The sequence below is a fragment of the Urocitellus parryii genome, chromosome 12, assembly GCF_045843805.1.
Source record: "Urocitellus parryii isolate mUroPar1 chromosome 12, mUroPar1.hap1, whole genome shotgun sequence".
Taxonomy (NCBI): domain Eukaryota; kingdom Metazoa; phylum Chordata; class Mammalia; order Rodentia; family Sciuridae; genus Urocitellus; species Urocitellus parryii.
Window position 1 is genome coordinate 48985898 of NC_135542.1, and position 12775 is coordinate 48998672.

The window sequence follows — 12775 nt, forward strand, 5'->3', positions numbered from 1 at the left end:
GGAAAGAAGGTGAGAGCCAGGATCACCTGCGTGACCAGCAGGGGGTGGAAGTGAGCCGGAAGATTAAGGTTGGCCCTGTCCTCCCGCACACATACCAGCCGCAGAGAAAGAAAGGTTTAGAGATGAACATGAGTCATCAGAGGGTCCTTCAGAACTGCCATTCCACCTTGAAGGAGACCCAGGCTGCCCGCAGGGCCTCAGGGAGAAGTGGGTGCCTGAGCAGGGTGCTTGGGCCTCCCAGGAGATCAAACTCAACAGGAGGAGCACCCAGCCATGCTCTGGTTATTAAGTGGGTGGAAAGCACCTAGTAGACCAAATGGTACCCACACAAGAGATGGGAGACCACTGCGTGCATGGCAAGAAAGAATATAAGGCCCTCGGAGGGAGCAGCTGGAATAAACAAAGCTAGTCTGGGGAGCAAGGGAAGGACGCCGTGTCTCCAGAGTAGGCCCCAAGTCACAAGGAGCCACTGGGTCTCTGCACACCCCATAAAGCCCTGGCTGGAGGTCCTGCTCAGAGGGAATTGCTTTGGTTCTCATGGATGAGGAACCAAGGTGTCGGCGCAGCTTCAGGAAGCTCTCAGGAGTGTTCAGGAGGCACCCAGAGAACAGCAGGGGGAGCAGTGGCCCAGAAGTGAGGGCCCAAGCAAGAAGAACAAGACGGGAAGCCACACCCCAGAAGAAGCTGAGGTTGAGTGGCAGATGAGAAGGGCTGTGACGTTTCACTGGGAGCAAGAAGAAGGACAAGGACAAGACGGATGGACGGGGTGTATTGGGTGGACAGGGATGATTTTCCCCCACACCCATCCAGTCATTGAGCCTAGGAGAATGAGCTCCATGGACTGATCAGGTAGGGAGGGAGCAAGATTTATTTTTACAGGAAAGAAGTTAGCTAATAACGTGACTGCCACAACTTGCTACAACTCCCCAGTCTGTCCTTTGCCCAGAGCTCTTTCCTGTACTTCAGACATTTGTCTGCAGTCACCTACTGGGCATTTGAAGCAGGGTGTCCCCAAGCCCATCTCACTCACCAGGTCCAAATCCCACACCTCTTCCCATGTTCCTTATTTCAGTCCTGCTCACAGCCGGAGACAGGGCCTGGGTCCCTCCCACACTGTCCATTCATTGACCACTTGGTGCTCTATTCTGCCTCCTTCCTCCCTCTTCGGTGGATGATTTCCCCTCTCCCCCCAGCAACCACATCTCACCAGGATTGGTGTGATCATCTCCGCAGTGATTTCCCTGCCTCCGTCTTACTCCTTCCAAATCCGTTTTCCACCGTACAGACTGTGTGCTAAAGAGCAAATTGGATCACATCCTCTCTCCCTTTAAAATTCTTCATTAGTCCCACATCAACTTGCAGGAGAATATACACGGTCTGGCCAGGGTGAGGTCAGACAGGACCGCCTCCGAGAACCTCTGCAGGCTCACTGCTCCCCACACTCACAGCTCAACAAAAGCCTTTTACATCCACCAAGAACAAACCCCTGTTACTTCCCGAATGCACCACTCCCTTTCCCTCTCCCATACCTCTATGGGCTTTGAAAGTCCGCCTCCCTCCACCTTCCACCTGGCAGAGGTCACCAGTCCTTGCATACCCAGCCCAGATACCATCTGCTCCACGACGCCTCTCACTCCTGTGCCCATGGCAGCCTTACCCCCACTCAGGCTCCTTTTCTGCAGTGCCTTTTATGTAACTGCACCCAGTTAAACTGTGGACACCTTGAAGTCAGTGATGGGGTCTCACAGATCTCTGAGTCCCCAGTAGTGAGCTTAATGTGTGACACCAAGTGGTCACTAGTTATTCATTGACTGAAACAAAGTGGAGTGGCCAGCAGTGTGCCAGACAGCAGGGGAGATCCAAGTCAGTCCAGAAAAGCCTTTAGCACAGGGGAGAGGGTCCAAGAGCAGATTTGAGATGAGGCAACACCATGAGAGTTCTGTTGCTGGTGTGTGTGGAAACGAGGAGCTGATGACTTGCATGGAGGGTCCACCATGGGCCAGCTGCAGCCACCAGGCCGCTGCCTCTGCCGCTGGGTCCCTTGGTCTCTGTCTAGGCTGGACAGGGCAGTGCCTGCACTTCTATGCCACTCACCGACTGGAATTATCTGCTTTGGGGGACTCCACACCTCTTGTTTCCTTCCTCTCCTTACGACTTACAGGAGGTGGCTCCCTCCTGGGAGTCTGATCTGTGTCTCCCTCACCCTGCAGTACGCAGCCGAGCTCCTGGCCGCTGTCCGCCTCCCCTTCATCCACCCCAGCTACCTGCTCAACGTGGTGGACAATGAGGAGCTGATCAAGTCTTCAGAAGCCTGCCGGGACCTGGTCAACGAAGCCAAACGCTACCACATGTTGCCCCACGCCCGCCAGGAGATGCAGACGCCCCGGACACGGCCCCGCCTCTCAGCGGGTATGGAGGGACACGCCCGGGGCCCCCACACCCCCACACACCCCCCGCCAGCAGCAGGTGCTGTGGGGTCAGCCGGCTCCGGGTGGTCCCCCAGAGAGAAGCCAGGCACAGATGGTGATGACGTCAGGGTGTGTCCCAAGGGTGCCCATCCATGTCCCTGCAGGTGTGGCCGAGGTCATCGTTTTGGTTGGGGGCCGTCAGATGGTGGGGATGACCCAGCGCTCACTGGTGGCTGTCACCTGCTGGAACCCGCAGAACAACAAGTGGTACCCCTTGGCCTCGCTGCCTTTCTATGACCGCGAGTTCTTCAGTGTAGTGAGTGCCGGGGACAACATCTACCTCTCAGGTGAGGCCCTCAGGGCTCGGGAGGGGACTGGACATGGGCTCACCTCTGCTCACATGGCAGGGCTGAGGGAGGCCAAGGCCCACAGGTATCCACTCTCAGGTGAAGCCTTCTCCCTCTGACCCTGGGAGTGGGCCTGTGGACCTGGGGCCCTTCCTTAGCCCCTGCCTGCTCTCTGTACCCCCGTGCTGCCTGCAGGTGGGATGGAATCAGGGGTGACGCTGGCTGATGTTTGGTGCTACATGTCCCTGCTTGATAACTGGAACCTGGTCTCCAGAATGACCGTCCCACGCTGTCGGCACAATAGCCTTGTCTACGATGGGAAGATTTACACCCTTGGGGGACTTGGCGTGGCAGGCAACGTGGACCATGTGGAGAGGTGAGGAGGCCACAGTCCAGCGGGGGCATTCTCTCAGTCATTGAAAGTCACCAATACCCACCCAATGCCAGTGTTCTGCAGCCTGGACTGTCCAGAGGCCACCATCCCAGACTCTTCAAACAATGGTGGGAGAGGACACAGGATATGAGCTAGAAGCAGGCAGAAAGACATCTGCGGGGCACTCCTGTGGGTATCCCATTTAGACAAGATGAACACCAAGACCCAGTCACAAAAAGGCATGGGATGAGCTTGGCTATACTGTCCAGACAGTCAGGGGACTCCCTGGACTACAAGCACCAGCCCAGAGATTGGCTGGAATTCAGGGGCAAAGCTGGGACCAATAGCCAAAACTGGGACATTCCAGTGACAGTGCTTCCTTGTCCCTACCAAACAGGGGTCACATACCAGGAAGCTCCCTGCCTCCCTCCACCCCACACATCCCAGAAATCTGTAGGAATGAAGGGTCACTACACATAAACTGAGTGATTTGGGGGCACAGTCTGGCCAACCTTCTAGAATTCTCCAGAATAAAATGTAAGCCAGTGAGCCCAGACTCATGTGTGTGTAAGCCTGCCCTCTGCTGGAAGTTCCAATTTGATTTCCTCCCCAGGCACTTGTGTAGGGTCAGGTAAAGGAACAAGGGACAGAGGTGGGCACTTCTCTGGGGGAAGTACTGAGCTCCTTTCCTCAGGGTCAGGGAGACTGCTCTCACGGAGCACAGACACCTGGGGGGAGCTTCAGCACGAGAATGGGAAGGCCCCGTCCTGCTTTTGGAGAAGCCAGTGCCCCAGAGAGTGACAAGGAAGGCTGACCTGGCCCCAAATTATAATCCAGGAGGTCACAGTGAAGTTCATCAGAGTCCTTCCCCCATATCCCTCCTGCAGTCTGGCCACCACCCCGGCCCACGCCATCAGTCACACCACAAAGCACACCTTCCCATGTGACAGCTTTTGCCTGTGGAGCCACACATACCCCCCCATTCATATATTCCCCCCTTTGGAGGCTAATTGGACATTTGACAAATGTTACAGCCACAATGGTTTCAGAGTGAGACAGGCTCTGAATGTTCATTGCGGGCTTTTAACTCCCCCAAGTGGAGCCCAGAGATGGCTCAGTAACGACACTTAATCGTCATTGATTTGAAGATAATAGGGAATCCCTATGTGGTCATGGGGGTATGAATACTGCTGTTGGACGTGGACCAGCCTTGACGCTGGGGCCTTCACTGCGACCCAAGCCTTCCAGAAGCATCAGCTTACCATCATTTGTCACCCAGTAATAAACACATGAAGAAGGAGACATTCTCTCTGGAGGAGTAAACTGAGCTGGATCCGTTTCCCTGTCTTGCTTGCCTTTGTCAGCTATTTTTAATCTCCTAAGTCATGGTTCCTCATTTTGCAAACTTACACTTGTTGATAAATACGGGAATCTGTTGGAGGATCAAACGCTCTGACTAAGAGGTAGAGACAAGCTCCACTTCTCTCTGGCCCTGGAGCTCTTCTCTAAAGGGAGTTGGGGGACAGTTTGACTTTGGGGTGAGGAGGGGGACTGAGCCTTCCTGATGGATGAGAAACACCAGCTCGGCACCATGTGAGTAAGCCCACCTTGGGAGCCCCCGGTGGGTAGAGGAGCAGTCCAGGACAAGAGGAAGCCCCAAGGGGTGCTGAGCTCTCCTCAGCCCACAAGGATCAGTCAGCTGTCCTTGCAGGGACAGGAGGCGTACTTGAAGACCACTGGGTGGTATGCATGTAAGGTGGGTGGCAGACGCAGGGATAGGGACACCTACTGCTTCCCAAGGAGCGTAGCCCCTTTGGGTCAGTCATTTTCTGTGCTACATGGTGGCAGTGATGAGAATTCAGGGTGATAGGAAGGTCAGTGTAATGGGGACAGACATGAGAGTGCTTTGTTCCCCAGGAAGCACTAATGGTACAAATTGCTACTATATTGATAATGAATGAGATATATGTTGCATTATAATTATATTACATTACTGTATTACAGGAATAGAGCAAGATTATATAATTATAGATTAAAACAACAGTGCCATAGACAAACCTGTGTTACATCATTATATAAATAACTGGGTCTAATATTTTATAGTAATATATTGCAGTAGCTGTGGTTACTGGATAAATGATAGTGGAGCGCCTCACTCGGCGGGGTCATTTGCATGTCATTAGCATATCCTTCTCAAGCAGGAAGCTGACAGATTGAGCTGACGGGAGGGCTCATGGCTTGGCAATCAGCCACCTGGAATAACAAGCTCTCAGGAAATTTGTGTTTGTCGGAATGTGCCATTATACTGAAAGACTGAGGACTAACAACCACATAATCTTCCTCTGTCTCCCAGCTCTTCTGCAGGAGTTCTTTGGATCTCTGCCATATTGGCTTAAAAAATAGATATCTGAACTTCTGACACTGTCCAAAAAGACACTTACTTCACTGCCTATTAGCCACATATCATCCATCTGTGGCTGAATGGAATCAGCCCTGCTGCCCTTTAAGATACTTCAGTCTCTTCTCAAATCCAACCAAGCCCAGTGCTGTAGGCCATGTGGCTGTCCCCTCCCCTACTCTCGGGGCCAGAGGCCCAGGCCACGCAAGACCCTCTTTCTGGGGCACTGAGCTCTGACCACATTATAGGTCCTCTCCAAAGGAGGCTCACAGGGAAAGTGGGCACAGTGTGCTTCCCAGGAAAGTATGCGGGAAAAACCAACTCTAGTGCTGCAGGAAGCTGACACTGGGCCCCACCTTGGGCCCAGGCACACATGGAGCAGTGGACAGCATGGTGAGTGGTAGATGCCACCCCACTGGAAGGTCTGGAGTTAGTGCTGGAACGGCAGGAGTCAGACAAAAGCCTTGTGAGGGCCGTCAGCCCCCAGGGAACACTTCACAGTGACCCTGATGGGGGAAAGAAGCTGCCCCTTGAAGAAAGACCTCGAAGATCCCATCCCTTGGCAAGGATGCTTACTCCCGGTTCCGCCCTTCCCAGCAGCTGCTCCCTGCCCGTGTGTCCCTGTCTTGAGCTCAAGTTCCCTCACTTCTCCATCCTTTGCTACTACGGCAGGTGTCTGGCAGATGGGCTCACCAGCACTTTGCCTTCTGCACACCTCCCCTGGGGCTGGTGGGGAAAATCCCACGCCCTGCAGATTAGCTCCCCCACACACTGAGGCCAGCTCCACCAGAGCTAGATGCTGTGAGGCAGTCTTGTTAGGTGTCCCTGGCTAGCCATTTTCCCCACTCTCAAGAGCAGACATTTTTCCTCCACACCTCTCTCCTCAAAGTTCTGACCCACACACCAACTCTCCCTCTGACTCCTGCTTCCCAGAGAAAACAGAGCCATCAGTCGAGACCTCATGTTTTCCTGCCCTCACTCCTAGAGATGTGTGGCACTTGTTCCATCACGCCTCCCTCTTTCCTGCCCTTTCTGCATTCAGTCTGCATTTGCCGGATCTACTAGAAGCCTTTCATCATCAGCTCTGGCCATGAACTTGAATTCCTGGGCTTAAGCAACCCTCCCACCTCCTGAGTGCTGAGACTAAAGGCACACACCATCACACCCAGCTTCCTCTCTCTTTCTTATACAGTTGTCCCTTGGTACCCACAGAGGATTGGTTCTAGGGCCCCTGAAGAGTATTCACATCTGAAGATGCTCAAGCCCCTTATATAAATGGCATAGTCTTTGCATATAATTTACATACATCCTCCCATATACTTTAAATAATTGAATCATTATTTATCATACCAATACAATGTGAATGCTATGTAAATAGTTGCTATACTGTACTGTTTAGGGAATGACAAGGAAAAAAATGTCTATACATGCTTAGGACAGACACAATTTCTTTTCAAATATTTTCTATCTACAGTTGGTTGAATCCGTGGATGTGGAATGAACGGATATGGAGGACCAACTGCATATTTAATTTTTCCTTATCCAGTTGGGCTCCTTCCTGTCAGCATGTAAACACAATCAAACCTTGTCTCCAAAATTAAAACAAAACCTGTGGTGTGCTGGAGCTGGTTCAATTGAGAGTCAATTGTTAAAACTTCAGAAACTGCACTAGTTGTCAATCCCAGCTATTATTGCAAATTAAGTTATATACACATTCAATTATATATAAAGAAGAAAGGTGATCCCTACTCCAAACTCATCGCTTCCTAATTATCTACTGCTGTCCACTCTTGAGGTTCTTTGTGCAGTGGTACCTCCGTATGGAAGAGAGTCTGGACCGTGGTGGCCACAGTCTGTCTTTTCCCTACTCTGCTGTCCCATGGGTAGCTTGAAGGCAGGCATGGGAGATTCACATCACAGAAATCAGCAAGTGCTACATGCCAAGCCTTTTTCCACAGAGAAGTGGTTGGTAAACATCAATCGAGGTCCACTGACAGAACCCCCTCTCCACTCCATATTCCTTTCTGGTGCCACACTCTCCCCGCCTCTTCCCAGCTAAGTTTCCTCCAGAGTGGTCTACACCCGCTGTCTCTACCACTTAGCCACACATAACTGCTTCTACACCTCTCATTCCGCCTAGGTGCCCACCCTTGACCACAGGACACCAGGGACCTGCTTGAGACTTTGTGTCCTCTCATCCCACCCTCCACACCCAAAGCCCATTACCTCTTATTGCACACCACTGGCTGTTGATACTCCAGCTGCCCTTCTGAGGGCTCCTCTCAGCTCTCCTCTTCATGGCCAACCCCCTACCCAGAGCATGTCCTCGGTCTTGCACCCACTCACGATGCTGCAGGACACTCCTTAGTTCCGGTTTCCACCTTCACCAGTGATCCCAAAGGTGTTTATTCAATCCAGACCCATATACCCAACTGCCCATGTGACATCCTAACCTATGGCCCACAAATACTTTAAATTCTTTTCAATTAAAACTGAAATCACTTCCTTCCCCAACCTCAGTCCTGTCCTGCCAGTAGTGCCACCTCTGTCCAGTTTTCCTAGGCGCAGACCCTGTGTCGTCCTGGGCCCTGGCATCCTGACAGTGATCCTACCCTCTCTCCACCTCTCCTGCTCGCGCTTCCTTAAGCTCTTGTTAGCTCTTGACCCAGGCCACTGTCACTTCTCACCAAGCTTCCTGTAACACACCCATCTAACCAGTCTTCCTCCTCCCAGCCTCCTCACTGAGGTTCACTCTCTACCCTGTAGACGCAGCTATCTCTCCTGAGTCTAGGTTTGATCGTGTTATTTCCTTGCTTAAACATCAGGGCCTCCCACTGCCCTCCAGACAAAGCCCAAGCAATCCCTGAGTCTGGCACAAATGGCCTTTTAATCTACCCCAAACTCTAGCCACTACCTGACAAATGCTCCCAAATGCCTGTGTCCACTCCTCTCCCTTCACCAGGACTGTTTCTTGAGCCCATCCACACCTGCTCCTTCCCCAAAGTTGGAGCTCGATCCCCCTTCCAGGCACACCCCAGAATCCCAATTGCAGGAGGCCCAACTCCACCTGAACACCGGCTGGGTGTCCCTGCTGCATGCGCTGTGGCCCCTCACCTCATGCCACTTGCCGTCCTGCTGACACAGCAGATGCTCAGGGCAGGACTGCCACAGGGAAAGGCAGGACCAAGCTGGATAGCGCAGGCTGGCGGGCCACAGCCAGTAGCCCCAAGTGAGCAGAGTTAGGAGTCTGCAGAGAGGTTGGGCAGGCAGAGAAGAGGTCCACTGAGGCTCCAGAGGAGGCCAAGAGTGCCAGTTTGGAGTGACCCTGGGAGGTCTCAAGGGACTCACCCAGAGCCCTGTCACAGGCTCAGGTTACACTGGTGATGCTGCAGGCAGGAAGCAGGTGGCTATGACCCCCACCTTGCACAAGCCCCTTCTCCCTTCTTCTCACTACAGGTATGACACCATTACCAACCAGTGGGAGGCGGTGGCCCCTCTGCCCAAGGCAGTACATTCGGCAGCGGCCACCGTGTGCGGAGGCAAGATCTACGTGTTCGGCGGGGTGAACGAGGCAGGTCGGGCCGCGGGTGTCCTCCAGTCCTACGTTCCACAGAGCAACACATGGAGCTTCATCGAATCCCCGATGATAGGTGCGGACCAGCAGTCTCCTCAACCCAGGCCAGTGTGGGGCCTCCACCTCACTGACTTATTCCATCTCAACATACAGGCCTAGAGTCAGGCTGAGCCCAATAGTTGCGCAGATTCAGGTCTGAGGGGGGCAGGGGTGGGTTCTCCCCAAGCCCAGGTGCAGCCAGGGGTCCCAGCACCTGGAGAAGGGCAAACTGGTCATGGTTCCAGGTGTGCCTGGCTCAGGCCTGTCCTCAGGAAGTCTTTCTAGCTCCTTCCCGGGGGGACAGGGGGCATCTGCTGGGAAAAAAGGGGGAGGAAGGGTTGGATGAAATGACCTGCCTGACCTGCTGTCTTCACAGACAACAAGTATGCACCTGCTGTCACCCTCAATGGCTTGGTGTTCATCCTGGGTGGGGCTTATGCCAGAGCCACCACCATCTACGACCCAGACAAAGGGAACATCAAGGCAGGCCCAAACATGAATCACTCTCGCCAGTTCTGCAGGTAAGAGGCTCAATGGGTGTTGTGAGGGAGGAGGAGAGAGATGGGGGACGAGAGGAGAGGTGTGACCACAAGATTTATCACCATTCCAATGCCAAAGGAATCTCCTACCCAGAGCAGAGAGACAGAGGTCAGGGCTGGAGTAGGGTGTGGAGCATCCAAGAGCAGCCATAGCAGCCCCTGGCTCAGAAGCCCCAGCCTGAAGCTCCAGCTGAAATTAGAAATGAAATGTCTCCTAGAGGCATGGAGGCCATCTTTTTCCTGGTGAAAGGTGAGGTCCACCATCCCCTAAAACTGCCTGCCAGAGCTTTGCAGGGATAAGTGGCTTCTTGGGAGGATGCTGTAGTCACACACATGATCCCTATGCCTCTCTGGAGGTTCAAAGACAAGAGGCAGGATTCCCAGTCACGTGCCTAGCTGACCCAAGCAGCAGGAAGATTCTGTGTGCACAACACAAGAAGATGCTCAATAAAGGCTCAGCGACCTGAGCGGAGCACCTATAAAGAGACAGCTCCTCTCCCAGGCTCATTAGTCAACTGGCAGTGCTGGGAAGGAGGCTAGTGAACATGAACACCTCCATGCTTGGAGGGAGGTGTAGCAAGATGTCCTGGTTGTCCCTGAAGGCGAGGCGTTTTGTGCCAGCCCAGGTCAGAGGGCAGAGACAAACTTTGCCAGAGGGTGCAGGCAGCCTGCAACAGACTCAGTGTCTGGAGTCTTATCTCCAGGTCCAAGTTGGAAGCTTAGAGGCCTAATTCTTTACCCGCTCCCCTCTGACAGCGCCGTGGTGCTTGATGGCAAGATTTATGCTACTGGAGGCATCGTGAGCAGTGAGGGGCCCGCCCTGGGCAACATGGAAGCCTATGAGCCTGCAACCAACACCTGGACCCTCCTACCCCACATGCCCTGCCCTGTGTTCAGACATGGCTGTGTCGTGATAAAGAAATATATTCAAAGCGGCTGACATCAGCTCAGCGCCCGTGACAAAACTGTGGACAACTCTGGTGAGGCAAATGATATACCCAATGATAATTTTTCAGCAACATCAATAAGAGGCCAACAAAACAAAATCAAGGAACTCACTGCGCTAAACATTTTTGAATATTCTCTACATTGAATGTAGAAAATCATCCTCGCCTATTGGGTGAATGGGGCACAGCGCTCCAGGCTGCAGGAACCTGGAAAAAGCCGGGGCTTGCTGGTTCCTGGGGAGGCGCTTGCTCTGAATGGGGGCGCTCGCTCTGCCCGGTGCAATAGTTTCACATATTTTTCAACTGGGAGGGAGAAGCTGTTTTTTTCCTTCCTACAGAGCAAGCTTGATCCCTAAACCACCCTAGATCAGTTATCCTATGACAATATTAGGCATCAGGCTCTTTTGGAATAAGATCAAAGTGTCCTTATCACTTTGATTCCTACTTTTGTTTTTTAACCAATCTACACTTTCAGTGGCCGAGAGAAAATGAGGGACAGGACGGTGCAGCACGAGGCCTAGGAGGCTGCTGGTCCCCACTGGGACCGAAGAGAAGTCCAGCTGCCTGTGCAGAGCCAGGGGTGGCAGCCACAGGGACTGCTGGGGAGAGCCGTCTGTCCTTCATGGGTTTTTCTACCATGTTTTTGCTGGAGGAGGACAAGGTGGCTGTGCTAGCTTTCTCCTAAACAATATGAATTATTTAGATTTCCAAGGCATTTTCTTGATAAACAAAAGGCTATTTTTAAGTACTGAGAGAAAGAGGAGGCCACAAGAGGGAGGATGTGGGAATTCCCAAAGCTCTTTGTGGGTAGTGCCAGAGGGGGGCATTTGCTCTCATTTTTCTATGTGCAGAATAGAGGATCTCTCCTGGGGTGGGCCATGCCCCCACTTTATTTTTGGAAAAAGTAACTCCCAGACAGCCCCGTAAAGACTGTGCCTCATCGAGGCACTGACTGAGGAAGAAGGGTCAGTTCCAGAAGGATGTGGTTCCTGACACCAGTCCAGCTCCCTCCATGAGGTAAAGCTGGGGACCCAGGCTGGGGGAAGGGATGGAGGGAGGGAGGGAGAACAAATGTCTACAAAGCACAGGAGACTATTTTTGATATTATAGCTATATATTAAGGCACCTGCCACAAGAGCTCTCAGGATGGGGACAGCCTTCTTAAGACGAGCCATGACAGCCGAGGCCCGAGGGGCATGAGCAGAATCACTCTTCTTGTCACGTATTAACCCGAGAAAAGGGAAGCCAGATGGTGGGGGAGTCACTCCGAGGCTCAAAAGAAGGCCTTCCCGCTAGTCCTTAGACCCTCAAACCTCTCCCGGTCATCAGTTTCCATTCCAGGGCAGGAAGAAGGCCGCCGCCGCCACCGCGCTGTTTAGTTGAAGTTGGTACCAAATACACATTTACCATTTTTCTATCTGGGAGGTCAGCTTGCCATCACGTCATCATAAGAACTTTTATAAGGAGAAAGAAGACATGCTTTCCATCTTCCGTATGTGATGACACAAAATTCCAGTTCCAATGTCGGGCATCAACTTCCAGCACTACAAGCGTGGCTCCCACTTGGACAAGATACCGAGCTTCGTTATGCAGTTTTTAATATTATTTATTATTTTAAAAAGTAATAAGCACAAAACTACATACATTGTATGTCATTTAAAGTATTTATGTCAAACAGGGTGCAAGTGTGAACCCAAGGACTGGAGCACAAATTCCTAACTGCCTGGGGCAGGGCTAATGTTAGCATTGGTGTGCGTCTGCCTCCAAGGGAGGTGCTAGCGGTCAACAGACTCCACACGGATGACACTGAAATTCCGTTTCTCTCCTCATCTATCACACTGGAGCAAAACTGGCTATTTCTGTGAATGATATAAAACAGGGTTCTCTGTAATGGTATTGTACATAGTATATGTTTATTGTTAAGTTCTTGTTATATTATAATAAATATATTTATAGATCTAGACTTGGAAGCCAACGCAATGTCTTTGTGTGCCATTATGTTTGCCACAGTGACATGAAACCTCTGCCTAGGCCTGATCTTCGTTTCAGATGTCAGCAGTCTGGGTTCTCTTAGACTTTCATGCAGATTTTGATGATTAGAAAGATGGGGCTCCTTAGCAAGGCCATGTAGGGAGCTAGGAAGCCAACAG

The 12775-nt window shown here is 52.2% G+C and overlaps 1 protein-coding gene across 9 annotated transcripts in view; it reads left to right on the forward strand.

Moving 5' to 3' along the window:
• The window catches only part of Klhl29 (kelch like family member 29), a 282109-nt gene extending 269568 nt beyond the window's left edge, over positions 1-12541 (forward strand). For all 9 annotated transcript variants that reach the window (XM_026391300.2, XM_026391504.2, XM_026391581.2 and 6 more), the window contains 6 exons: positions 2211-2409; positions 2573-2755; positions 2951-3131; positions 8983-9176; positions 9516-9660; positions 10435-12541. In XM_026391300.2, the coding sequence (XP_026247085.2) occupies positions 2211-2409; positions 2573-2755; positions 2951-3131; positions 8983-9176; positions 9516-9660; positions 10435-10618 (1086 nt within the window). In that variant the 3' untranslated portion in view covers positions 10619-12541. The remainder of the gene's footprint in view (positions 1-2210; positions 2410-2572; positions 2756-2950; positions 3132-8982; positions 9177-9515; positions 9661-10434) is intronic.
• Positions 12542-12775: the final 234 nt, after the last annotated feature.